The sequence below is a fragment of the Podarcis melisellensis genome (assembly GCF_964234715.1).
Source record: "Podarcis melisellensis genome assembly, chromosome: 3".
Taxonomy (NCBI): Eukaryota; Metazoa; Chordata; class Lepidosauria; order Squamata; family Lacertidae; genus Podarcis; species Podarcis melisellensis.
The window spans coordinates 107,010,229-107,035,948 of NC_138530.1; the positions used below are offsets into that span (position 1 = coordinate 107,010,229).

Here is a 25,720-nt window from a genome sequence, read left to right on the forward strand (position 1 = left end):
TATGTGCACCTCCCATGGAATACATTTACTACCAAGTAGATCAAAGAAGCTGCAACTTTTAAATTAAAGGGGCTCAAGTGTTTTTTTGCTTTTTAGAAAGTTAAGGCTGCCCCCTATACACTTACTTGGGCCTAAGCATAAAAAACTCACTGAACATACATTCAAATAAGCCTGCAAATCTCACGCTTCACTGCTAAGCCTAACTCTTCAATTAAGCCATATCAAATAACTTACTTCAGTGCAATCATGAAATAAAATACAAGGGTTCTCCTTTATGAGTAACCCGGCTGTTGCACCTTTAAGAAACTTGAGCATTTGATAAATGCCAATAAATAGTACCCTTAAAAATGAAGGAATCAATCATCTTCAAAGTACAAAGTAGTAATCAGTTGTAACAATCAGTGCAAAACCTTTATTGTATCATAGTAACTTCAAATGTTGTGAAACAGTTTTCTACAATCTTGAGTTTTTCTTCAGAGAGCAGATTTTCCTGCTTCAGTTTGGCAATAAGCGCTTCTAAGGATTTGAGCCTGTTTAAGGTTTTTCTCTCCTGGATTTCTAAAAGTGCTATTTTGGAGTGCAGCTTTGTGATTTTCTGCCAGAGTTGTTCCTTGTCAGAGTCTTGCCTGCAATATGAATGCTCAGTCTGCAGAACATCAATTCCACTGTAACTGGCAATACATGCAGATGTTTCAGTTCCTATGTTTATTAATTCCTGTTCTGCTGGTAGAAATGAACCCTCTAACAGCAAGGGAGTTCTTGAACCCTCAGAAGGAACTATAATGGTGATAACAGAATCTTTATTACCATTCAGCTGTTCTAAAGCTTGTGAAACAGTGTGGAGCAGCACAGTGTTTTCATCAGTTTCTTGCAATTCCACTGAACAGCTTGCAATGGGAAAGTCCAGTTGATCAGATGGAAGGTCATTAATTGGTACAGTGATATTGTTTAATTCTGGAGATGAACCCAAGTGTTCAAGATGTGTCTGTGGAACTCTGACTTTGGATTCTGAAATGCGCTCAAGACATGAATGAAGATCATGAACTGAAGTTTGCAAAATTGTGGTTGTGCTACTGAAAATGTTATCTATAGAGTTATTAAAACTACAATTTTCTGGGGAGCTGTAATTGCGGGCTGTTGAATTCTGCACATCAGCTGGCATTAAGACTGAGCTGGTTTGCTCCGTATTCTGTGTAACAGACTTAATTAGACAGGAAACATCATCTTCAACTTTTACTGTGTTCTTAAGCAGTCCTTTCTTTTCTGGAGACTTGCTTAAAGTTGTACAAAGTGCTTTTCTATATAGGCTTTCTTCAATGATATTTTTCTTTGGTGAAGCAAGTTTAAGAGATGCAGTTGCTACACTCATATCCCTTTGTTTGACATCTATTTTTTCTTGTTTTCTTTTCTGGGAAAATCCTTTTTCCTAAAGAAGAGAAAATAATTGATTTTATTAAAGTTGTTACAACACATTGCATGGTGGTTCCCTCTCCTTTATTGTATTACAGCATAATCCTATGCATGTTTTCTCAGATGCAAGTCCAACTGTGGTGAGTGAGGGCTTACTCCACAGTAAGTGAGCACAGGACTGCAACCTGAAATATTATTCCATAGTCCCACCATTCAAAATAAATTTGATGCTTGCACATCAGCCTTGTGCAGGTCTACAATCTTGTCCCTGACATCCTTGGACAGCTCTTTGGTCTTGGTGGCTACTTTGGAATCTGCTAGATTGATTGCTTCTGTCGACAGGTGTCTTTTGTACAAGTCCTGTAATGAGCTGGGATTACAGGTAAGACCTCTCCCTTACAGCAGGTGCTTCTAATCTCAGTTTGTTACATACAGTGAAGATACCAGGTAGCCTGACAGCTGGCTGGTTAATAGGGGATCAAATACTTATTTCACTCATTATAATGCACATCAATCTCTGACTTTTGTCTTCTGGGTTTCTGGGGGTTTTTCCTGTTGTTATTCTGTCTCTCACAGCTACAATAAACCTACCATTAAAATTATGGATTGGTCATTTCTTCATCAGTGGGCAAACGGGCAAATATAGCAGGGGATCAAATACTTCCCCCCCTCACTGTAAACCCAGAATAGAGGGACGCGGGTGGCGCTGTGGTCTAAACTAGTGAGCCTAGGGCTTGCCGACCAGAAGGTTGGCAGTTCGAATCCCCGCGACGGGGTGAGCTCCCGTTGTTTGGTCCCAGCTCCTGCCAACCTAGCAGTTTGAAAGCACATCAAAGTGCAAGTAGATAAATAGGTACCGCTCCAGCGGGAAGGTAAACGGCATTTCCGTACATTGCTCTGGTTCACCAGAAGCAGCTTAGTCATGCTGGCCACATGACCTGGAAGCTGTCTGTGGACAAACGTCGGCTCCCTCGGCCTATAGAGCGAGATGAGCATGCAATCCCAGAGTCGTCCGTGACCGGACCTAACGGTCAGGGGGTACCTTTACCTTTTAAACCCAGAATGTTTGGGTATAACAGTACAAACCTTTCACAGAAGCCCATTTTGGTATATAGCAGTATAATTAGTTTTTATTATTACGTTTACCAAAAAAACCAAGTCCCATGATGTTCAGCAAAGCACCCTCCACTCTTGTTTTGGAGGGAAGACACGGTATCTTCTTCCTCCCACCTAGTCCTTCACAGGCATATGTTTACTTGGGGTTTAAAACAAATATTAAACAGTAGTCCTGCCCCCTAATCAATTCAGGGGCAAGTGGCTCCTGAGTTGGCATCATCCAGCGGTCTCAGAACAGAGCCAGAGGGTGGATCAAGAGGGTGCGGGTTGTGCCCATCCTTACTCTGTATTACACAGTTTGTTTGTAATTTGAAATTCACTGTTTTACCTGATTAACAGATGGTGAAAAAATAGTCGGCACTGCTGTCGTTTTCAAATATCGAATGCCCCATCGTACATCAAGAGAATCTGGCGTAAAATGGTCACTGCAGAGAACCTGGTGCTTGCTGGGAGTCCAAGTGTCGCGTTTCATATTTCGTAACCATTTCTCTAATCTTTCTTTATCATGAAGAGGAAATCTGCTTTAAAAGATTTTTACAAGAACAGTATGTTACATTTCAAGTAAAATTCTTACCTGCAACCTTTTAGACCTTATGTGTAAAAGTATCCATTTAAGTTTCTTACAAAACATATTGTTACTGGAGATACTTCGCAAGAACGAGAGCTCTGGATAAATTATATGATATGACTACTGCATCCGCCAGTGACATAACATCACAATTCAGCCAGTGGCATTACATCACAATTCAAAATGCTAGCACCAACACACAAATCCAAAATGGCTTAGGATTTGGGTATCTCAGGGACTGCTTTTCCCAAATGAAACTGCTGCTTCATTAAGATCTGCTTTGGAGCTCCCTCCATGGGTCCCTTCAGACAAGAGGCAGGTGATGATTGGAGACAGCTGAAAATCTTTAACTTCCCACGCTTTTAAGGTCAATATCATAGACTCAAATTTTATTTATTTGTGCTGCTGCTATTTTGATAAACTTCACAACAGATATAGCTTGTTTGTGTAGGGAACTTCTCTGGAAACTTCGCTCTGAAGAGCAGGATGTCAAACAAATGCTAGGCATTCATATGGACACTGTGTGCATTCACAATAGTATCACACAGTATGCTGCTTGTAAAAAGCATTGATTATATTTTGAAATGGGCTTACGTGGCCTTTTCACACAGCAACAGGTATAGTCCTCCAGACCTAGATCTTGGCTAGCAGGTCCTGCCTCTGTTTCCTCAATTAGGTCCAGACTATACTATGATGATTCTCTGCTAGTTTGTACCTTGTTAACCAAACTGTATATAGCCCCCTTAGAGACACCATTCTTACTGGACCCAGCCACTCTTAAAATTGACTATCAGGCAAGCTGCAGAGAAGAGGATGAAATACATTACTTTTTGAAAACCTACCCTTTTTGAATGGATGTGTGTAAAGTGCCATTTATTTATTTATTTTGACAAATTTATTATAGCACTTAGAAACAATTGTAATTTAAGTAAATTGATACAATGCAGCATTGCACAGTAACGGAGGTGTGAAAGGTCATGTATTTAAGTGCTGAGTAGCCAAGCAAAGACAGATTCACACTTGCATGTTACCGGTCTACCAGATATGTGCGCTTACATGAATCTGCCAAATGACTGCTACCCTTTCAACACAAACGTTTCAGTGGACTTCCACTTTCTCCATTCGTTTACTTCCCAGTTCATATTTACATATCGTCAGTGATTTTCCCCCCTAAACAAATGGGTACTCTCACTTTGACTCAAGAAAAACCATCATGTTATAGTCCAAATCAGGAAAAATAAATACAGTAAAAGGACAAAGATCCCCTAAATGTTCAGGGGCATGTGTACCCGTGTCCTCCCAGAAAAAAAGCGCTGCATATCGTTAAGATTGCAATAAACCTCAGACCAGTTTACAAAAAACCCAACAACACCCCACACAATCCATTACAATTATCCATAAAAGACTATTAAAGGCAGATTAAAACACATTAACATCTACATGTCTCTGGACAAATTCCAGAGGGGGCTTCCTGTTGGGTTGCAATGGGTTGTAACAGATGTGAATTGCTCTGAAGTCAGTTTTTAGTGACAGCTGATCCATGGCCATTTGATGTACCTTTGGGGTTATTAATTTGTTCATTATCCTGGAAGAACTGTACTGTCTGCTGCTGTGCTCGGAGCACCTTATTGAGACTTTTGGAGCACCCATCTTCTCAGGATATTGACTGGAAAGGCATTTTGCCTCCATTTCAGTGATCTTTGACAGTGACTTACCACTCCTACTATTCCTGTTCATGGAACATTTATTTGATTCTTATTAGTTTGCGACTCCATGCACACATTATGTCTTCTGTTTATGAATACTGAAACAGTATAGTGTTATAAAAATACTGTCAGTTTATTATTAGCCAACGTGTTGCTTGATGTTGTTCAGAGTGTTCTGTTCTGCAACACAGGGGATTTTCTTTGGTGTCGTTTCAGCACCAGCTGAAAAGGAAAAACCGCCTCGTATTTTGCCACAACCCACTCTCCTTCTCCTCCGCTTCAGGACACCACCCACTTCCCAGCTCAGCTGGCGGGTCGGTGATCGCGCAGCCCGTCCCTTCAGCCTCCCCTTGGTACTCACGGGTAGAAGCTGAGCTTCCGCTGGTCCCGGGCGCTCTGCCCCGCTCGGTTCCGGCAACAGGTAGCAGCGCAGTACCGAGGCATTGCTCCCCTCCCCCCACCCCGAGCCTCCCGGGTCCCAGCTTCGCAACAAAAAAAAAACCACAACGAGCAGCAGCCTCCCAACCCTCCTCTGGCTTCCGCTTCCGGAAGCTGCTTCCGGCTTCCGGGCGCCGGCCAATCGCTGAGTCACCCCGAAGCGGAGCCACAACAGCCTCCTTCCACGTGCGCCGAAAGCGGGCGCGACGCGTCAGCCGCCCGCGGGCGGCCAATCAGGGAGCGCTTCGTGGTGGTAGGAGCGGCCCCGCCCCTCCGTCCTCGCGACGCTCCTCTGGGCCGAGGCTATAAAAAGGGGAGGGCGAGAGGCGGGAAGGAGCGGTCCGGAGAAGGGGCAGCGGAGGGTCGAGGGGAGAGCGCCTGGGAGTGTGTATGTGGAGAGCCGGTGAGTGGGGCGGCGGCGACGCAGGGGGGAAGCGTTAGCTCTTGCTCCCGTGAAAAGGGGTGGGGGACAAGAACTCCTTCGTGGCTCCCTTATAATGTCCCTTGCCCCCCTTTCAACCTCCCTCTTTGCCCCCCTTTGCTTCCCTTTTAATCCCCGCTTTAACACTCCTTCCTCCCCTTTTAACCCCCTGCCCCCTTCTGACCTCCTTTCCCCCCTTCTGACCTCCTTTCCCCCCTTCTGACCTCCTTTCCCCCCCTTCTAACCTCCTTTCGACTCCCTTTTAACCTTCTTTGCCCCCCTTTCAATCTCCCTTTGCCCCACAGTTGCATCCCTTTAAACCCCACTTTAACACTCCTCTCTCCCCTTTCAACCCCCTGCCCCATTTTAATCTCCTTGCCCCCCTTTAACCCCCTTTGCCCCCCTTTTGCTTCCCTTTAAACCCCATTTTAACACAAGCTTCTCCCCTTTTCACCCCTGCCCCATTTTAACCCCCTTCCCCCCATTTAATCTCCCTTTTCCCCACTTTTAAACCGCACTTTAACACACCCTCCTCCCTTTTTATCCCCTTCCTCCCTTTTAACATCCCTTTTAAACCCTTCACCCCTTTTCACCCCTGTCCCATTTTCACCCCCTTTCCTCCCCCCCTTTTAACATCACTTTGCCCCATTTCATCTCCCCTCTGCTCCCTCAGAGGTGGAAAAAAACTAAATGGTTATGAGTTGGCGGGATGGGGGTTCTTCCCTCCACCCACCAAGTCTCCGTAGCTGTGAGATCGGTTGTTAAAGGTTAGGGAGGTTTTTTTATCCATCAGGAATGAGGCCTGTATAGTGTGTTCTATTTTTCTCCCCAAGTATGTCTTAGCCTCGCCCATCATCTCACGTTCTTTTTAGGATGGCTAACAGGATCAAAGGTTTTCCTTTCTCTTTCTCTCTCTCTCTCCTCCCTCCCTTTCCTCACAACAGCCCTGTGGTGTAGATGAGGGGCAGAGAGAGAGAGGTCCACGGTCAGGGTCATGGCTGAGTTGAGCTTTGAGCGTGAGTTTTCATTAATGTATGCTTTGCATTTGTAAACCACCTGTCCCCATTCTATTCTCACAACAACCCTGTGAAGTAGGCTGAGAAGTGGTGGCTGGTGGCCCAAGGCCACCCAGTAAGCTACATAGCTAAGTGGGGGATTTGAACCCTGGTCTCCTAGGGGGTCTTCTAGCTGTGCATACCTCTATGGAATTTTCCTCCTCTTCTTTAATTCTAATGTCGATGGGTAAGTAAGATACCAGGCTGCAGTTAACATGGGGGGAGGGAAGTGGTTCACTCAGACTTGAAGGCATCTTCATCTATTGTGACAGATAGGTAGCCGTGTTGGTCTGCCATAGTCAAAACAAACAAAAAAAAATTCTTTCCAGTAGCACCTTAAAGACCAACTAAGTTAGTTCTTGGTATGAGCTTTCGTGTGCATGCACACTTCTTCAGATACACGTAGATACAGATTCATCTATTGTGACATTGTGTAGTGTTGCCATAAGTGAAAATTCAGACACATACATTTTTGAGTTTTGAGTTTTGCCTGTAGTTGTCAAAAAATGACATTTTTGAGCTATTTAAGAAAATTTACCAAAATCTTGACTTCTGACATGGATTGTCCGGATTTCCCCAGGCATTTCAGCGATTTCCGCCTGGACACTGTTTACAACTGCTGTATTCCAGCTATGTCCGGGAAATTCCAGGCGTATGGCAACCCTTATGTTGTACAAACCAAATTAAGCTGCAGTGGGCGAGGTGGTGATATGAACTAAGTGAGGGATGAGCTTGCTTATGCTGAGGGAGGAAAACTCTCATTAAAAAACACACCAGCTAGAAATAAGAAACCAGGAGAAAAGCTGGAGCTAGATCCTTTTGGAAGGAGGTGAGCTGTGTTCCAACTACACTGCATGCTAATAAGGTAGATGTGAGTTTAAGTGCTTACAATGGGTGGTGTTGCAGACTGCTATTTGCCTCCCTGTAATTATATCTGAATACAGGTTGCCATAGATCAGCTGTGAGTGCAAGGCATTCAGCATATGAATGCATCACCTCATATAATTAAGATTTTAAACTGGCAGTTTAAGTTACAAAGGAGAGGCTTGTCCTGAACTAGAGTTAAATTAAACTGGTTATCTTCACCCTTTTCAGTCCCAGGACACACTTTTAAGCCAAACATACATTTGGAGACCCATATTTGCATGGTGGTAGTGCTCCTATTGTGACCCACCTTGGCTCAGGCTGCAAACCCACTTGACACACTCGTTGAAGACCAGTGGACTAAACCACGGTTCCCAGTCCTGGCACGTAGTACAGCTTAGGAGGAATGCGAAGTTCTAGCCTTGTTGTAGCTTATGCCCAAGTCCTAGTACAGGTGTGGGGAATCTTTTGCCCTTTTGCTGAACTACAACTCCCATCAGCCCTTGCAAGAATGGTCATTGGCCAGGGACTATAGGAGTTGTAGTTCAGCAACATCTGGAAGGCCAAAGGTTCCCTACACTTGCCCTCATTCAAACAAACAACAATTAAACCTTGGTTTGATCTCCTTAACTAGAGTTAGACTGGTTCGCATGACACAGTAAGCCAAACTATGCCCTACCATGAACGTGTGGTCTCCAGGAGAGGTTTGGTTTGTTCCCCCCTAGTTGGTATTTTTAGTCCTGCACTGTTAGTTAACACCTCTACTTGCTATCAGCTGTAGCCAAGGTGCATCCATGCAGTCCTGGTAAGCCATAGTTTGGTTTGCCATGTTGTTACAAACCAGGCCAATACAGCTTAGCAAACAGTGAAAGCAGAAGCTCCTCCTCCCCATCCCACCTCACACAAAAGGAATTTTTCACTGCTTGTGGATAGTTAAAATTGTGGTGTCTATTGTCTTAATTGTGCCAATACATTTCCCCCCTGACTTCCAATTCTCAGACAAGATAGTTAGCAGTTCTTTCTAGCTTACCCTACTATTCCTGTTCATGGAACATTTATTTGATTCTTATTAGTTTGCGACTCATTAAGATCTGCTTTGGAGCTCCCTCCATGGGTCCCTTCAGACAAGAGGCAGATGATGATTGGACATCATCATCAGACATTCAAAAACCAACAAGCCTGCTATCCCAGCCTGGTTAACCCCCTAAAAATTCTGAGACCGACTGAATGAATGAATGAATGAATATTAAAATAAAATAAAATATACTCCCACAGAGACTAGTAAAGGTAAAGGGACCCCTGACCATCAGGTCCAGTCATGACCGATTCTGCGGTTGCAGCGCTCATCTCGCTTTATTGGCTGAGGGAGTCTGCATATAGCTTCCGGGTCATGTGGCCAGCATGACTAAGCCGCTTCTGGCGAACCAGAGCAGCACACGGAAACGCTGTTTACCTTCCCGCCAGAGCAGTACCTATTTATCTACTTGCACTTTGACGTGCTTTAGAACTGCTAGGTTGGCAGGAGCGGGGACCGAGCACTGGAGCTCACCGTATCGCGGGGATTGGAACTGCCGACCTTCTGATCGGTTTAACCCACAGCGCCACCCACATCCCTAGAGGCTGCCTTACACTGTGTTTAAAACCAAAATCGCATTTGGATAGAAACTTAGCTTTATGAAGCAGAAGCAAACTAGGATGTTGTGTAGTTACTATTTTTATTTTATTAATTATAAAATTTGTATACCACAGGTCGTAGGGTGGTTCACAGAATAAAACCATGATATAAAAACACAGAATACATAACCAAAGTAGAAAGAACAATTGTTACTTTCATTTTTATGTTGAACAGCACAATTTAGTTTTGAAAGCAAAGTACAGTGGTACCTTGGGTTACATACGCTTCAGGTTACATATGCTTCAGGTTACAGACTCCGCTAACCCAGAAATACTACCTCGGGTTAAGAACTTTGCTTCAGGATGAGAACAGAAACCGTGCAGTGGATGCGCGGCAGTAGTGGGAGGCCCCATTAGCTAAAGTGGTGCTTCAGGTTAAGAACAGTTTCAGGTTAAGTACAGACCTCCGGCACGAATTAAGTACAGTGGTGCCCCGCAAGACGAAAAACCCGCTAGACGAAAGGGTTTTCCGTTTTGGAGGCGCTTCGTAAAACGAATTCCCCTATGGGGTTGCTTCGCAAGACGAAAAAAATCTTGCATCCCCCTGCGGGTTTTTTTCGCTTTTTTCTTCCTTTTTTTAAGCCGCTAAGCCGCTTATCAGCTGTTCCGCTGATAAGCCGCTTAACAGCTGATCGCTGGAAGCAGCTTGACAGCTGTAGCGCTAATCCGCTAAGCTGTCAATGGGCTTGCTTCGCAAGACGAAAAAACCGCTATACGAAGAGCCTCACGGAACGGATTAATTTCGTCTTGCGAGGCACCACTGTACTTAACCTGAGGTACTGCTGTACAGACTTTAATAGAACAGGCTGTTTTATCCTTATAGCTTTATTATTTCATTTCGCTGTGTGTATATGTTTAGAGCTTGTCCCTAAACAAACCCTAGAGAGCCTTGCTAGAAGGAAGGAGGGGCAAGATGAAAATGGAGGAAAGAGAGTTTGGGAGAATGTAACATATGTAAGAGTGTAGATAAAGAACAACTTGTTTGTGTCCAAGCCTTGCCTGCTGTGGTCTCATTACCAGGAATAAGATGCAAAACAGGCATGTATAGACATGTATAATAATTTGCATATGTATCAAAAACGGTATTAGTGTACACGTTGAAATTGTAATTGCCCATGTTAGGAAGTGATAAATGTCAGTATGAGTGTTGACAACTGTAGGGAACAGAATTTTCAATTGGGAATTGGTAGTTATGAAGTGCATTTCTGCATTATCAATTTTATTTATTTATTATTATAGCCTGCAATATCCCATGGGCTCAGAGTAGCTCATAGCCATTTCATCAGCATCTTTCTTTGTCCCCAAAGGGCTTGCAGTAAGTATTAGCTGAGGAAACAAAGGCAATCACACTAAGAATAATACATTACTTCCACTTGCTATCACTGTTGCTCCCCGTGCCCTAAAATTAAAAAGCTGGCACTTATTTCCATTCACTGCCACCTCTCCATTTCATGCCAAAAATACACAGCTAAAAATGGGGGGGGGGGAGAGACCTGTTGAACTGCCCCCACTCCTGCAGTTCTCTTTAAGGGATGTATTTCGTCTTTAGCAATACTGTTATGAAAAGGGAAGGGCTGAAGTACAGGTGACTTGCAACTTACACACATTTAACTTGTGCACATTAAGGGCCTCCAGGAAAAAAAGACTTTGGGAATCCCCCCCCCCCAACATAAATTCAACATATGTTGAGGTTCACCGGCAAACACAGCAGGTGGAAAGAATGCTACAATTTATTTTGATTGTTTTTATTTTGCACAGGGTAGGCAGCGTTTTTGCAACAAAGGAGAAGCCTGATTATAAAGCGAACGTCTGCAAAATAGCCCAAACTTTATCCACTGCTTCTGACATTATTGAAAAAATAACAAGATAACACCAGGTTAGGGACGTGGGTGGCGCTGTGGGTTAAACCACAGAGCCTAGGACTTTCCGATCAGAAGGTCGGCGGTTCGAATCCCCGTGATGGGGTGAGCTCCCATTGCTCGGTCCCTGCTCCTGCCAGCCTAGAAGTTTGAAAGCACATCAAAGTGCAAGTAGATAAATAGGTACCGCTCCGGTGGGAAGGTAAACGGCGTTTCTGTGCGCTGCTCTGGTTCGCCAGAAGCGGCTTAGTCATGCTGGCTACATGACCCGGAAGCTGTACGCTGGCTCCCTTGGCCAATAAAGCGAGATGAGCACTGCAACCCCAGAGTCGTCCACGACTGGACCTAATAGTCAGGGGTCCATTTACCTTTATTTAACACCAGGTTACCTTAGTGTACAGATACACAGACATGCACATTTGCCCTTTCTCGAGTGGTTTTTGTCATTACAAATGTGAGTTAGTAGGCATCTTTAGAAACGTGTGCATGCATATTGCGTATTTCTGCACATATGCACACACAGTGTGTAAACTTTATAAGGTCACCTAATGTTTCTTTGATACTGTTCCTGATGTTTCTGAAAATCTAGTATTTGTAGGGAGACATTTTAAGCAGGCCTGAAAAGATAAGCCTCCCAACATGGACTAATTCAGCATTGCCCTGCTGTGGTGCTTGTTGATGATTGTAGATCTTTAACAGCAGAAATTTGAGAAGAGATCCTAAACCCTTGTTTGGTGGAAACCATAAATACATGTAGAAGTGTGGCTCTGATCCAACCAAAGTGAAGTACTTACCTCTCTTTGATTCCAATAGCAGCAATCTAAGGGAAGCATTCAGAGGCACGCTCTTCTGATTATTTCATTGGTGCAAGCGTTTTGGCTTGCCTGATGAAATGATTCCCTCTCCTCCCACCACAGGATATTCCACAGTTTCTGGTGACACACCCCAAGCCAATTTGGGGGGCAAAGGAGGGGGAACCTCCATTGTGCAAGTGGAAGTTGTTGCGCAGGGTTTTCGTTGGTGGGACACATTCGTTTAATCCTACCCTAAGCATTTGGCAGGATATTTAAATGTGTGTACAGTGGAACCCCGGGTTGCGAACGTGATCCATGCAGGAGGTATGTTTGCAACCTGCAGTGTTCGCAACCCGCAGCGCTGCGCCAGGTACCCATTCTGGTACTTCCAGGTTCGGCTCGGTGTGCAGCCTGAAAACTCATAACCTGAAGCATCTGTAACCCAAGGTACAACTGTAAAAAAAATAGACTGCACAGATTAAACCTTTTGGGTGATAATCGGTATTTGAAGTAGATTCATTGAAAGCAATGGACTTGAAGTAATTTGTTTCCCCTGGGTCTATTTTGAATGTAACTTAGGTTTGCATCACACCTTGCTCAGAAAATGCCTTAAAAAATAAAGAAAGATCAATCTTTTAGTAGCTAGGGGTAAGTATAAATTATTCTGAAGGAAGTCTACTAATATCCATGGTGAAAGGAAATATATTAGCTGCAGCTGTGAACTGTTAATGCCTGAGAAGTTGGTGCAAAAGTAAAAATATTCAAAATTGCTTTCCTTAAAAAAGGTAAATGATTCATTAGAGAGATGCTTTGTTGCCAAAGGCTAATCATGTTGCTTTCCCCCACAGGAATATTGCAATGGCTACTACACAGGCTGTCTTTATATTTGCACTCTGCATTTTAATGATAACAGAATTAATCCTGGCTGCTGAGAGTTATTACGACATCCTAGGTGTTCCCAAGACTGCATCCGATCGCCAAATCAAGAAGGCATTTCACAAACTAGCAATGAAATACCACCCAGACAAGAATAAGAGTCCTGGAGCGGAAGCAAAATTCAGGGAAATTGCAGAAGGCAAGTAGAATCCTATTCTATTTTACTAAACACTCATTGACCTGGTATTTCTTGATCTCCACTTTGCATGGAGATGAGTAAAGCTAGATATATTTGGTTGAATTCAACTAAATCATTGCACACGGGGAAAAATAGAACTTTCTATCCCTCCCACCCACTGCCTCCAAATCTAGGAAACTTGCATTTTTCAGAAAGTAATGAAGCTTGTCTGCTTGTCTAGGAGTCCTGTGTACTCCGTGGAGCACAAAAGGAACTAGTACTTAGTACTAGAAGAATCTTAATTCTATTTTCTAGGGATTAAAGAGTCATCTGGTCATAATAACCCTTTTAGCTATCTTTGGAAACTGTTGCACACAGGCACAACTTTATTTATTGTAAATATTTATACTCTGACTTCTAGGAGAGTGTAGTTTCCAGCAACTATACCTCCTAAATTGTAACTAAAAATAGTTACAGTTGAAACACATATTGAACTAACAGGCGGTTTTTTGTTTCACTTAATTTCTCTCTTCGGCTAAAGTGAAACAAATCAATCCAGGGAGACTTTAGCATAAAAGTTCTGGAGAGGCTCAAAAACATACCGTATTTTTCATTCTATAGGACGCACATTTTCCCCTCCAAAAATTAAGGGGAAATGTGTGTGCGTCCTATAGAGCGAATGCAGGCTGCGCCGCTAAGCCCAAAGCCAGAACAGGAAGACGGAGCACTGTGGAGCGCTCCGTCTCGCTGCTCTAGCTTGGGGATGGCTGCACGCACAGCCTCTCCAGGGCAGCGGGGCGCTGCGCTCCAAAGGCTTCAGGGATCTTTGAGGCTGGCGGTGGGGGAAAGCAGCGCTTCCCCCCACTGCCAGCCCCACAAGCTCTGGTGAATGTACCTTGAACGCACCTTGTTTTTAGAGGGGGAGAACAAGAAAAAAAATTTTTTTCCTGTTCTCCCCCTCATATGGTCCGGTGCGTCCTATGGTCCGGTGCGTCCAATGGAGCGAAAAATACGGTACTTTTTTAAAAGTTTTATGTGATCCTTGATAAAGCAGAATTTGCAAGTGGATTAAAAAAGCAATAAGTTGTTGCAGAGTACTTTGGGAGGCTCTTCTTCGGGCCCTGTATCTTTACAGGCAATTCTGTGCATGCCCCCTCAGAAGTAAGTCCCACGGAGTTCAGGGATGCTTACTCTCACATAAATATGTGTAAAACAGTTCACCCAAGTCACGTCCTTGGCTGAGGTATTGACATTTTGTCAGACTTCTAAATTCAAAAGAATGAGGAACTGATCTGGAAAGGTTCGGTGGTAGAACACATACTTTGTTTGCAAGAAGGCTTGGGTTCCATCTCTGCATAAGGCCTGGGACCTAGGAGTGCCACTGCTTGTTAGTGTACTGAGCTGTATGGATCAGTTGTCTGCCTTTGTGGAGTGTGTTCTATCTGTGACCTAGTATCATCAACAGATGTAACAGTTCTCCAGCATTTTGAAAGCTCAAAAACTTCCTGAGTTCTTTTACACCAGAACCTTGAACTTGAAATGGCCAGGAGCTGAATGAATATATGTCATGCATGCAGAGTATATTCTACTGAGCTAAAACTGTTCTCTCTCTGAGCATGTGCTAAACTTTCTCTTGCATTGCTCTTTAACAGCATATGAAACGTTGTCGGATGAAAACAAACGTAGGGAATACGACCAGTTTGGCCATGCTGAAGGACGAAGAAGCAACGGAAACACTTTCCAGCAGCCTTTTAACTTCAATTTTGATGACTTGTTTAAAGACTTTGACTTCTTTGGCCAAAACCACAACACACAGTCGAAGAAACATTTTGAAAGTCATTTTCGGAGCCATCAGCATGCTCACAGCAGGCAAAGGCGTTCTTTCCCAGAATTTTCCTTCGGAGGGGGACTGTTTGATGACATGTTTGAAGATATGGAAAAAATGTTTTCATTTAATGGGTTTGAGAACACACACCGACACACAATGCAGACTGAAAATAAATTCCATGGATCTAGTAAGCACTGCAGAACTGTCACACAGCGTCGAGGAAACATGGTTACTACATTCACAGACTGTTCTGGACAATAATACTTGGGCGTTTCTTCTCTGCCCCGCCCTTAACTATTTTCTTTCTTTCTGTCCTTTGCTGCTGAAATACAGAAGTTCTTCTGTGAACTGTGTGAGATTTATTGTTTAATCAGAGTACTTTAACTGCTGAAATAAGCTGTAGCTAAACTGATAACTATTACCCAGAACTGCAACAAAGCAAGATGAGACGATGTTGACCTTATTTAATGGGTTACATAGAATGTGCATGTGGGGGGAAATCTCCATATGACAGTGTTAGGGTCTATTTTTAATAACATAGAAGCAGGTTAACAGATTACCTCACTAGTGCCAGTTAGTGGTACAATAAACATTATTATTGTCAGATTTCTATTTCTATAAAGTGTTATCCTGTTGAGTGATTGTGTGATCTTATGTTTTTAATTAGTTTGCCTACTCCAAACCTGAGTTATTAGTAGTCACTTTAAAATACCATGAAACATTAAATTTGACTTTTTTAGGTGACGTGTGACAAGTGTTGAGCAAAATTGACCTTGCAGCTCTTATTGTTAGGCCCTGAGCACAGAAAGTTGGGAAGCATTAGCAATGACGATCATAGCCAGCATCTGAGGTTGGCGTTGTCACTGTTAGCCAGTTGTGACTTTCATTGAATTGCCTCAGTACTAGTGTAACAAACTACTGTTTTACCTGTACCACATAAAACAGAACACTTGACTTGTCTCTTTTTTGTTAACCTAGTGCGTATGTTAATATGAAAGGCGGGGGGGGGGATCTTTCTCTTGTTGTCATGACCTAAAGGCTGAGGTATAGCTACCCCTTCCTTATAGAGGCCTTTAATCTGTGTTTCTATGTATGTATATTATTCCCCCTTTTGCCTATAGCCAACAGAGTTGAGTTAGTTTCATATTTACGTATTGCTTCACACATCCAAGGGCACTCCAAAGCAATTTACTATAATAAAATACAGTAGCCATAAGAAATAGTGGTACCTCGGGTTACATACGCTTCAAGTTACAGACTTCGCTAACCCAGAAATATTACCTCTGGTTAAGTACTTTGCTTCAGGATGAGAATAGAAATCGTGCCCCAGCGGCTCAGGATCAGTGGGAGGCCCCATTAGCTAAAGTGGTGCTTCAGGTTAAGAACAGTTTCAGGTTAAGAACGGTCCTCCGGAATGAATTAAGTACTTAACCCAAGGTACCACTGTATACCAAAACAGCACAAATGTAAAATGTTAAGTGTTCATCGAAAGGAAATCACATAAACATCGCTGGGAGAATAAAACCATATTTGCCCTTGGTGACAGAAACTTAATAAGTTGCACCAGACCAGTTTGAGAGCATTCCAGAAATGGGCCACTCTCAGAACATTTCTTGGAAGGGAACACACAGAAGGACCTCAGGTGTTGATGTGCAGTAATCTGTTGACCTGAGGAAAGGGGGTTCATGATGCATTATAGGTTGAAACCAGCACTTTGAATTGGGCTCAGAAATACATTGGCAGAACTAGAATTTTATATTCAGATCACCACCTCCTGTTCAGTAGTCTGGCTACTGTGTTTTGCAATTGCAGCAGGAAGTTTTGGTATACCCACCATTGGCACTCCTCCATACCACGCCCCCATGGTGAGCCTGCTAAAAAATTGTTACTACATTGAGTTGGATAGGAACCCTTGCATATACAATTCAATGGGGAGAGCTTCTGTATCTCCTCACTTCAGTGCAAAATGCAATATTTTCCAGCAGCTGCATGCATTCAGTTTCTGAATTATGTGCAGAGATACCAATAGATGTACAGAAGTGTGATGGAAGTGCAAGCAACCTTTAAATATTGACCTGTGACCTATGTAGGTACTGGAGTTGTGGATGTCTTTAGAGAGGACCACCCTGTGTAAAAAGTGAAAAGCTGCTTCATTTTTAAAAGTTTCAGCTCATGCAGTAAGCAGTGGTCTTCAGCTGGTGGGTCATGATCTCATCCAAGGTGGGTCACAACAGGAGCACCACCGCCACCATGCAAATATATGGCAAAAGATTCAGAAAGGGTTCCCATGTTGGGGTTAATAGTGGGTCTTGGATCTGAAAAGGTTGAAGATACCTGCATTGGAGAGCTTAGCTAGGAAAATAGGTTCACTGCAACAATGGCAATGGGTATAAATCAATATTCCAGAAGTTCTGTAAAAGTACACACCCTTATATTTGGTATCAACTTGATTCTTGCACTCAGAGTTGAAGACAAAGTATTTATAGTTAATACATTTTGTCAGCAATTGCGTTTAATGTTGCTTTCATTTGTTTATGTTCTGCACATTTTTAAACTCAAAACATGGACATGTGTCCATTTGCAACAAGGACATGCAGCAACAACCAGAAGCGAATGAGGTGAGGCAAAGCTGTCCGCCAGGGTCACTCCTATTTCCCTGGACAAGGCAGTGGTGAATTTGGGATTGTGTGAATGCCCCAGTAGAGACTACACAGCAGACCTGCTTGTACACCTGCACAGGTAAGCTGCAATGACCCATGGCAAGAAGGTAGCTCTGCCTCACCACACTGGCCACTACTTGTAATAGCGGAATGGGACACAGTGCCTTACAACTACTTAACAGGTGAACATGTTTTTAACTTAATACAGAGTTCTACTGTGAGCCTCTTGCCAGAGTGGATATTCCTTATGCAGGCAGCCACTTGTTAAAGGACCAGTTCCTGCAAGACTACCTCCCTAGTGGTCTTGGGTGGGCATTTATGAAACGTGTATTCAACAGAGGAAAAGCGCTTAAGTGCCCAGCTTAAGTAGCTTAAACAGCTGCCCAATTCTGGGTGGCTAGAACAAGTTGTAGCCACCTTGTCTTAAATAAGGTAAAGGGACCCCTGACCATTAGGTCCAGTTGTGGCCGACTCTGGGGTTGCGACGCTCATCTTGCTTTATTGGCCGAGGGAGCCGGCGTACAGCTTCCAGGTCATGTGGCCAGCATGACTAAGCCGCTTCTGGCGAACCAGAGCAGCGCACGGAAATGCCGTTTACCTTCCTGCTGGAGTGGTACCTATTTATCTACTTGCACTTTGACGTGCTTTAGAACTGCTAGGTTGGCAGGAGCGGGGACCGAACAACAGGAGCTCACCCTGTCGCGGGGATTCAACCTGCCAACCTTCTGATCAGCAAGTCCTAGGCTCTGTGGGTTAACCCTCAGCACCACCTGCGTCCCTTTTGTCTTAAATACATGCCACTGAAACACAGCAAGCCTGTGCAAGTCCCTTACGTGGATCATGCCACTTGGTAATCTTTTCCTGCTGCAAATATCACACAGGTTTACAGGCAAAGACATAAAAGGCCAAGGGTAACATATTTAAAATTACATTCTTGAGAGTTAAGAAAATGCTTGGATTTCCCAGCCCAACCCTTCAGAGATTCTTATCAGAATCGAGGAAAAATAGTTGCATTAAACATAGGGTCTGGTCAGCTCCCCTGTGGTCAGCTTTTCATTCTGTGATAGTATAGATCTTTCAGTATAGGGGTTTTCTTTTGTTTTTTCCTAGAATGCCATAGCATTAAGAATAATTAATACCCACACTTCCCTTTTCTTTCCCTGTTGTCTGCAGCAGCAAATGAGGTATAATAAAGTGGATCGCATCCATGAAGCTATGTGCATCTTTGTTTTGTGTGTTTTTTAAAGGCCTCTTCTCTCCACTCCCTCTTTTGCTCCTTTTCTATTTGGAAAACAACAACATCCAAGCAACAACAGAATATGAATATTAATTTTCTAGCTTCTTGCCCCTTAGACTTTCAATTATTGTTCTGTTACAATTGCTTAATTGGTAGTCCATGGGGAGAGGAAAAAAACCACCCTAAGATTCTGTAACTAATTATAGAATTGAGGGCATTCTCCGTGTGATTTTAAATTAAAATGCTGAGCTTCTCAGGTCTAAGCAAAGACAAAGCGAGCTATTTAATTGCATGTAATAATTTTCATCTAAGAATGGAGTTTTGTGCCACCGTGCTTGTGGCTTGGAAATAATTGTAGTGATGTTCCTCCTCAAAACACTTCACTATATAGAGAGAGAATTGGTTTTTAGTAGCTAAGGGCTTCAAGTATTCCTAACAAAAGACAAAAAAAATACTCATACTAGAGAATTCCAGTTCTGCTTGATCCAAGAAGCTTTTTGCAGGTGCTCAGCATATAAGGAAAGGTGCATTTCTGATTGGCACAACTTTATACATGCCTTGCTGCATATGTAGCCCTTTTATGTTCAGTTATGAAACATTTGCTTTTATGTAAACCACTTAAAGATTTAAACTATGTTGCTCGGCATGGATTGATAGAGTGAATGAAGGCTTCAAGGGCTTTTTAATAGATTACAGAAATGAATAGCTTTTTAAGTAAATGCCTAATAGTTAAAGGAGATGGGTTTGGAGTGGAATGAGATGATGAAAACTGAAGGTAGACCTTTCAATTGTATAGAAGAGGATTTTGAGAGAACAGTTTGTCATGCATGCATAATGAAAAATTCCCCTGCAGAAATCCCCTCTCTGAGCCAATTATTAAGATTCAGGAGCTATGTCCTCCTGTATATAGTCCCCTGGAATGATGGGGACTATCAGCTCTCACCCCATGTCCCTCACATTCAGAGGAAGCTGGTCCATGAGGGCACTGCTCACCAACCTGTGTGCCCTTAGCTGGTCCCCACTTGCCTGCCTTCTTTCTTACAACCTGTCAAGGGGTGAGTCTGTCTGTCATTGGCTGTGACTGTTAGTCTCCTTGTTTACTGATCTACCTCCTCCTCCTTCAGCGATCACTCGTAGCCGAGTAAGATTGTCTTCCATGAACGCAGTCGTAGCGGTGTGTCCATAAATGACTATGGAGGCCAATTCTGGATCCACACATCCTTCTACAGGGTGGCCATAGGTTTCTGGGCAGGAGGTGATCACGGTGAGGATTTGCCAAACGTGCCTTCCCCTTAGCTCATTTCTCCCATTTGTCCTAAGATCGTGCTTCTTCAAAGTCCATGATGCCTTTAAAGGTAAAGGGACTCCTGACCATTAGGTCCAGTCGTGGCTGACTCTGGGGTTGCGGCTCTCATCTCGCTTTATTGACCAAGGGAGCTGGCATATGGGTCATGTGGCCAGCATGACTAAGCAGTTTCTGGCGAACCAGAGCAGCGCATGGAAATGCCGTTTACCTTCTCACCGGAGTGGTACCTATTTATCTACTTGCACTTTGACGTGCTTTTGAACTGCTAGGTTGGCAGGAGCAGGGACCGAGCAACGGGAGCTCAACCTGTCACAGGGATTCGAACCGCCGACCTTCTGATTGGCAAGTCCTAGGCTCTGTGGTAGAAGCTATTCTCCAACTCACGCTTGCCCCAGAGGGCACTAGCCACCACAGCTGATATATTCCCAGGGTCACAATTTCTAACCTCATAAAAGTCAACAAATGGGATTAGGTGCACTTTGTTTTCTATAATAATTTTGTTTCTTTAAATGCCCATGGCAACTGGGTTGCAAAGCCATTGGTCAGAGAGAACTTCATAACCACAGATGATGATGGATTCAGGGTGACCAGTCAGTTCCCTCTGACCTATATGCATATATGTATATTGTTGTGAAGCTTAAGAATGGGGCATCTTGAAACTAGGACTAAGAAAAGATATCCCCCCCCAAAAAAGTGATTCCATTTACAAACAATGGATTTAGATGCTGGGTTTGGGGACTGTTAATCTGGTGGTTAAAGGTAAAGGGACCCCTGACCGTTAGGTCCAGTTGTGGATGACTCTGGGGTTGTGGTGCTCATCTCGCTTTACTGGCCAAGGGAGCCGGCATACAGCTTCTGGGGCATGTGGCCAGCACGACTAAGCTGCTTCTGGCAAACCAGAGCAGCACATGGAAACGCTATTTACCTTCCTGCTGGAGCGGTACCTATTTATCTACTTGCACTTTGACGTGCTTTCGAACTGCTAGGTTGGCAGGAGCAGGGACCGAACAACGGGAGCTCACTCTGTTGCAGGGATTTGAACCGCTGACCTTCTGATTGGCAAGCCCTAGGCTCTGTGGTTTAACCCACAGTGCCACCCATGTGACAAATATTCCTCCTCTCTCTGTTTCTTTTAACTGCTCCTGTCAAAGGTCTGCAACCGCTTGTGATGATGCCCAAAAGTGTTTAGGCAAAAATAAAAATAATTTAAGAGGTGGGGGAATAGTGCTGATGCTAGCACCATATAGTCATACCCCAAATCCATCCATTGTGGCTTGTGACAGTTGAAAGGGACACGGGTGGCACTGTGGTCTAAACCACTGAGCCTGTTGGCCTTGCCGATCAGAAGGTTGAAGGTTTGAATCCTTATGACGGGCTGAGCTCCCATTGCTCTGTCCCAGCTCCTGCCAACCTAGCAGTTTGAAAGCATATCAGTGCAAGTAGATAAATAGGTACTGCTGTGATGGAAAGGTAAACGGTGTTTCCGTGCACTCTGGTTTCCACCACAGTGTCCCATTGTGCCAGAAGCGGTTTAATCATGCTGGCCACATGACCTGGAAAGCTGTCTGTGGAGAAATGCCAGCTTCCTGGGCCTGAAAGCGAGATGAGTGCCGCAACCCCGTAGTCACCTTTGACTGGACTTAAGCATCCAGGGGTCCTTTACCCTTCTTTTTTTACCTTTTATGACAGTTGCCTCCTGTGTGTCTTGATTGCTGCACGTGTCTACACAATAAGTGCAGTACTTTGCGTGAAGCGCAGGTCATTCCAGTTCCATATGGACGGGAAATGGTGTGAAAATATTAAATCTGCAAGTGTCCAACCCACTTTCAGTACTGAGCTTTGCAGTGCGGAGATCCAAGGTTATAGGAAATGCTAATATCTTCTTGGTTGAGTTGCAAGTTGTCAGTATGCATGAAGTGTGGGAAACTTTAGGATAAGCAATTTCTTTAATAACAGCATTAGGCTGTCATTCAGAGCCGCAGTGGGAATGCGAAAGCCTTCAGTGAATTATTGGGATGTCAGCAGCACACTGTTTTGATGGAAAGGAGGGGAACAGGCCACCCAATTCAATGCACGCCTCTGTGTTTAATGTGAAGGGCATTTTTAGACCTTATGGGCAACCGATAAAGTGATTTGTGTAACGAACTCTGGCATTAGCAGCAGCACTGCTGTGCCCATTTCTGTTTCATCACTGTCAATGCTGATGGGAGCATCAGTGCAACTCGCATATGTGAAAATATCAGATTTACTGAATGCCTTCAAAATTGCTCTAATTGCCTTCCTTGCACCCCTTATGGACACAGATGAGGTGCTTGGTCTTAGGTGTGGAGATCAGACAGAAACAGGAAAGCTTGTGCTTAGATTGCATGTTTTTTATTTTTGAAAAGTGAACAGTACAGGCTATCTAACCACTGTGCATTAAATTGTTTCTATTTCCAGGAAGATTGTTGTAACAGTAATACAAGAGTCCACACAATCACTAGGTTGTGTCATGTGAATTTCAGAAATTCCTCTTTTCCTTATGGAGGAGTAAGTCAATGTCATTCATCTGCCCTCCCACAGAAGAGTGGTTGAACCAACTGAACATGTGCGATGAAGTCACAGAAAGTGAGGTAATTGTGACATCTTCTTGCTCTTTTTTCTTGCTTGATTATTAATTTGAACTATGAGTACTTGTTATCTATGTGGCTTGAGTGCTTAGTATGTGTATCACAGCAGGGGAGAGAGTAATTTGTAGTAGGTTGGCAAGGATATTTGACTTCAAACTGCTTAACAATAGCAGCAATCCAATACCCCCGGAAGTGTAGGTGGGTTCCCACAAGGTAAGACACAGTGATAACAGAAAGAACCTTTATGGAACTAACAGAACTGGACAACAGGGGCAAAGCAACTGCTTATATACATTTCTGAAAGCCTGGGCCACTCCCACTCCCCAACGTGATTGGTTGTCTAAATTTCCAAGCTGCGAATCACAACTCAGAGTTCAAGGGCCAGTGGGCAGAGGCTTAAATCCTGAAATGTTCTGTGATTGGATATCATGTATCAAATCAGAACACAGGGCCTCAGAATCCTTAGTCCAGACACAAGCACAAGCAAACACAGACTACTGAATACATAACACCCCCTCCACATTAAATTATATTGCTGAAATAAAAAAGATTTGGTGGTATCCGGGTGTGGCCTTTTGCACAGAAGGACATTGTGTTCCAAGAATTCTGGTACTCATAACAAACTCCTAGGCTCAGAATTCTTTTAATTCTAAGTGCAACCGCTGGCTCCAGTACATACCTGGGCTTCTAGTAAGAACAAAATAGACGTTGTAAGTCTAATGTCTGCCCATTCCCATTCTGTAGTAATTCAAATACCTATATTTGCACTTGACCTTTCCAGATCCACCTTGGAGAAGATTCTTGGACAGCAAATATGAAGGGAAATGCTAGACTTAGATCTAGGTTCCACAAGGCATCAAAAAACAATCCTAAGAAGTACGGCCGCTGACTAATCAATCAATGTGAAGGAATAAATGAAGTCAAGGTAAATGAAGTCATGTACAGTGGTACCTCGCAAGACGAATGCCTCGTAAGTCGAAAAACTCGCAAGACGAAAGAGTTTTTCGTTTTTTGAGTTGCTTCGCAAGACGAATTTCCCTATGGGCTTGCTTCACAAGACAAAAAACGTCTTGCAAGTTTGTTTCCTTTTTCTTAAAACCGTTAATACCCAGGGTGCATTGCTTGAAGAGGTGCAGTTGCAACTTGACTTCAAGGAGCAACTCATAGCACGCAGTGTGGTAGCCTTTTTTGAGGTTTTTGAGGACTTTGCTGATTTTTGAAGCTTTTCCAAAACTTCTTTTGCAGCCATTTGGTAAGTTAAACTTTTAAAACTTTTTTGGGGGTTTTTGGATTTTGGGTTGGGGTGTTTTCTAGGAGGTTTGGTGCTTTTGAATTTTTTGGATGTGAAGCACTGATTTTTTTATTTTTGGGGGGGGTTTGCGAAGGTAGGAGCTGTGCTGCCATGGGGCCCAAGAAGACTGCTGCTGCAGAGGCCGGCGAGAGGAAGAAGGAGAAGGTTACGCTGGAAATGAAGAAGGAGATCATCCGGAAGCACGACCGTAGAATGCGTGTGACAGACCTCGCCAGGGAGTACGGAAGGACTCCATCGACCATCGGGACCATCCTGAAGATGAGGGAGAAGATCCTTGCGACTGATGTAGCCAAGGGAGTCACCAGGATCGTGAAGAACCACCCAGCTGTTCTGGAGGAGGTGGAGAAGTTGCTGCTCATCTGGTTAGAAGAGAAGCAGTGTGCAGGGGACACAGTGACTGAGGCCGCCATATGTGAGAAGGCCAAGGTCTTGCACGCAGACCTCGTCCGGCAACAGCCAGGAACCTCAGGCAAGCCAGATGTCTTCAAGGCAAGCAGAGGCTGGTTTGACCGGTTCAAGACGAGATCTGGAATCCACAGCATGGTCAGGCATGGAGAGGCTGCCAGTTCTGATGTTCCTGCGGCTGAAGACTTTGCAGCGGAGTTCCTGGAGGTTGTGACGACGGAGGTCTACATTCCACAGCGGCTGTCCTCCAAAGAACTGAGGGACATTTGCCAGAAGTGGAAAGATGTGCAGGCTTTTGCACAGCGGCACCACCCTGACAAGGACCTGACACGTGACCTTGCGAACACTTTTGATACGAGGGTCGTGTCGTCTTTCAGGGAGGTGCTGAAAAGGCGGATGAAGCAGCAGACCATGGACAGGTTCTTCAGCAAAGAAGCAAAGAGTGGAAGAGGAACCTTCTTCGAGTTGTCCCCCAGAGTCTTAGAAAATGTATGTACAGTACTGTACACTTTGGTGATTTTTAAACTTTTTTTGACCATAGGAACGCATTAATTGATCTTCAATTCATTCCTATGGGAATCCGTGCTTCGCAAGACGAAAAATTCGCAAGACGAAAAAACTCGCAGAACGAATTAATTTCGTCTTGCGAGGTACCACTGTATTTTTATAAGATATAACTATGAAAGGATTTTCAAACTTTTACAGAGAATAAGCCTATGGTCTCCAGACTATACAGGAATTTCAAAACAATCTGATGTGACTTCACAGCACCGGGCATCACGCCAATGTATTCTAAAATATGTAGCTGTGCTGACTATAGATGCATCTTTCCAAGGCTGATGAATTTCTGCACAACTCGCAACATCCCTCTCTCCTCCATCCAGACCATCAAGAGGCATTGTTAAGAGTTAAATGGCACAGTGCTGCCAGGCACTTGGGGGGGGGGGCAAACAGCAGTTGTTGAGGCGTATGACCTATCTTGAGGGTGTGTGTGTGTGTGTGTGTTTAAAAACAAAGAAAACAGCAATATACAAAAGTTAATTTCAAATACCAAGGATTTTTCAAAAGTAAAAACTGAAAGAGAGAGAGAGAGAGAGAGAGAGAGAGAGAAGGCTTCTGATTGTCCATCTTTCAGTTTTAAAGCCTTCTGCTAACCCCTTGTTCTATAATAGCATCCAACTCTTCTACTTTTCATAAACCAACCTTTCCTCAATCTTCAAATCGAGATTTTACAAGCTCATTTCCTTCTTTGCGCAACAAGTCTATAAGGGGTTTCCAGTCATTAATAAATGTCAACAATGATTTTTCTCTAATTAAACACGTCCACTTTGCCGTCTCAGACAAATCCATTAATCTCAATAACTATTCTTCCATAATCGGTAATAATAAGTCCTTCCTTCTTTG

The 25,720-nt window shown here is 43.7% G+C and overlaps 3 protein-coding genes across 6 annotated transcripts in view; 2 read left to right on the top strand and 1 right to left on the bottom strand.

Moving 5' to 3' along the window:
* Positions 1–24,868, top strand: part of LOC309366322 (putative CENPB DNA-binding domain-containing protein 1) — a gene marked incomplete at its 3' end in the record, with an annotated part of 54,664 nt that extends 29,796 nt beyond the window's left edge. Inside the window, exons 2-3 of the mRNA XM_081904773.1 lie at positions 23,535–23,851; positions 23,985–24,868. Coding sequence (XP_081760899.1) covers positions 24,002–24,868 — 867 coding nt within the window. The 5' untranslated portion in view covers positions 23,535–23,851; positions 23,985–24,001. The remainder of the gene's footprint in view (positions 1–23,534; positions 23,852–23,984) is intronic.
* THAP5 (THAP domain containing 5) lies at positions 386–5,333 on the bottom strand. 3 transcript variants are annotated; one of them, XM_081906418.1, is made up of 4 exons: positions 5,162–5,288; positions 4,949–5,022; positions 2,855–3,044; positions 386–1,426 (listed from the first exon to the last, which is right to left on the bottom strand). In XM_081906418.1, the coding sequence occupies exons 3-4, from the start codon at positions 2,996–2,998 to the stop codon at positions 413–415; spliced, it is 1,158 nt and encodes a 385-aa protein (XP_081762544.1). In that variant the 5' UTR covers positions 2,999–3,044; positions 4,949–5,022; positions 5,162–5,288; the 3' UTR covers positions 386–412. The 3 variants fall into 3 exon arrangements, with proteins under 3 accessions (XP_081762544.1, XP_081762543.1, XP_081762542.1); XM_081906417.1 differs by lacking the exon at positions 4,949–5,022 and having other exon boundaries at positions 5,162–5,333; XM_081906416.1 differs by lacking the exon at positions 4,949–5,022 and having other exon boundaries at positions 2,855–3,047; positions 5,162–5,333.
* DNAJB9 (DnaJ heat shock protein family (Hsp40) member B9) lies at positions 3,439–15,741 on the top strand. Of its 2 annotated transcripts, none has more exons than XM_081906604.1 (3): positions 3,439–3,461; positions 12,754–12,980; positions 14,612–15,741. In XM_081906604.1, exons 2-3 carry the CDS (start codon positions 12,764–12,766, stop codon positions 15,046–15,048), a joined length of 654 nt encoding a protein of 217 aa, XP_081762730.1. In that variant the 5' UTR covers positions 3,439–3,461; positions 12,754–12,763; the 3' UTR covers positions 15,049–15,741. The 2 variants fall into 2 exon arrangements, with proteins under 2 accessions (XP_081762730.1, XP_081762729.1); XM_081906603.1 differs by lacking the exon at positions 3,439–3,461 and adding an exon at positions 5,490–5,641.
* Positions 24,869–25,720: the final 852 nt, after the last annotated feature.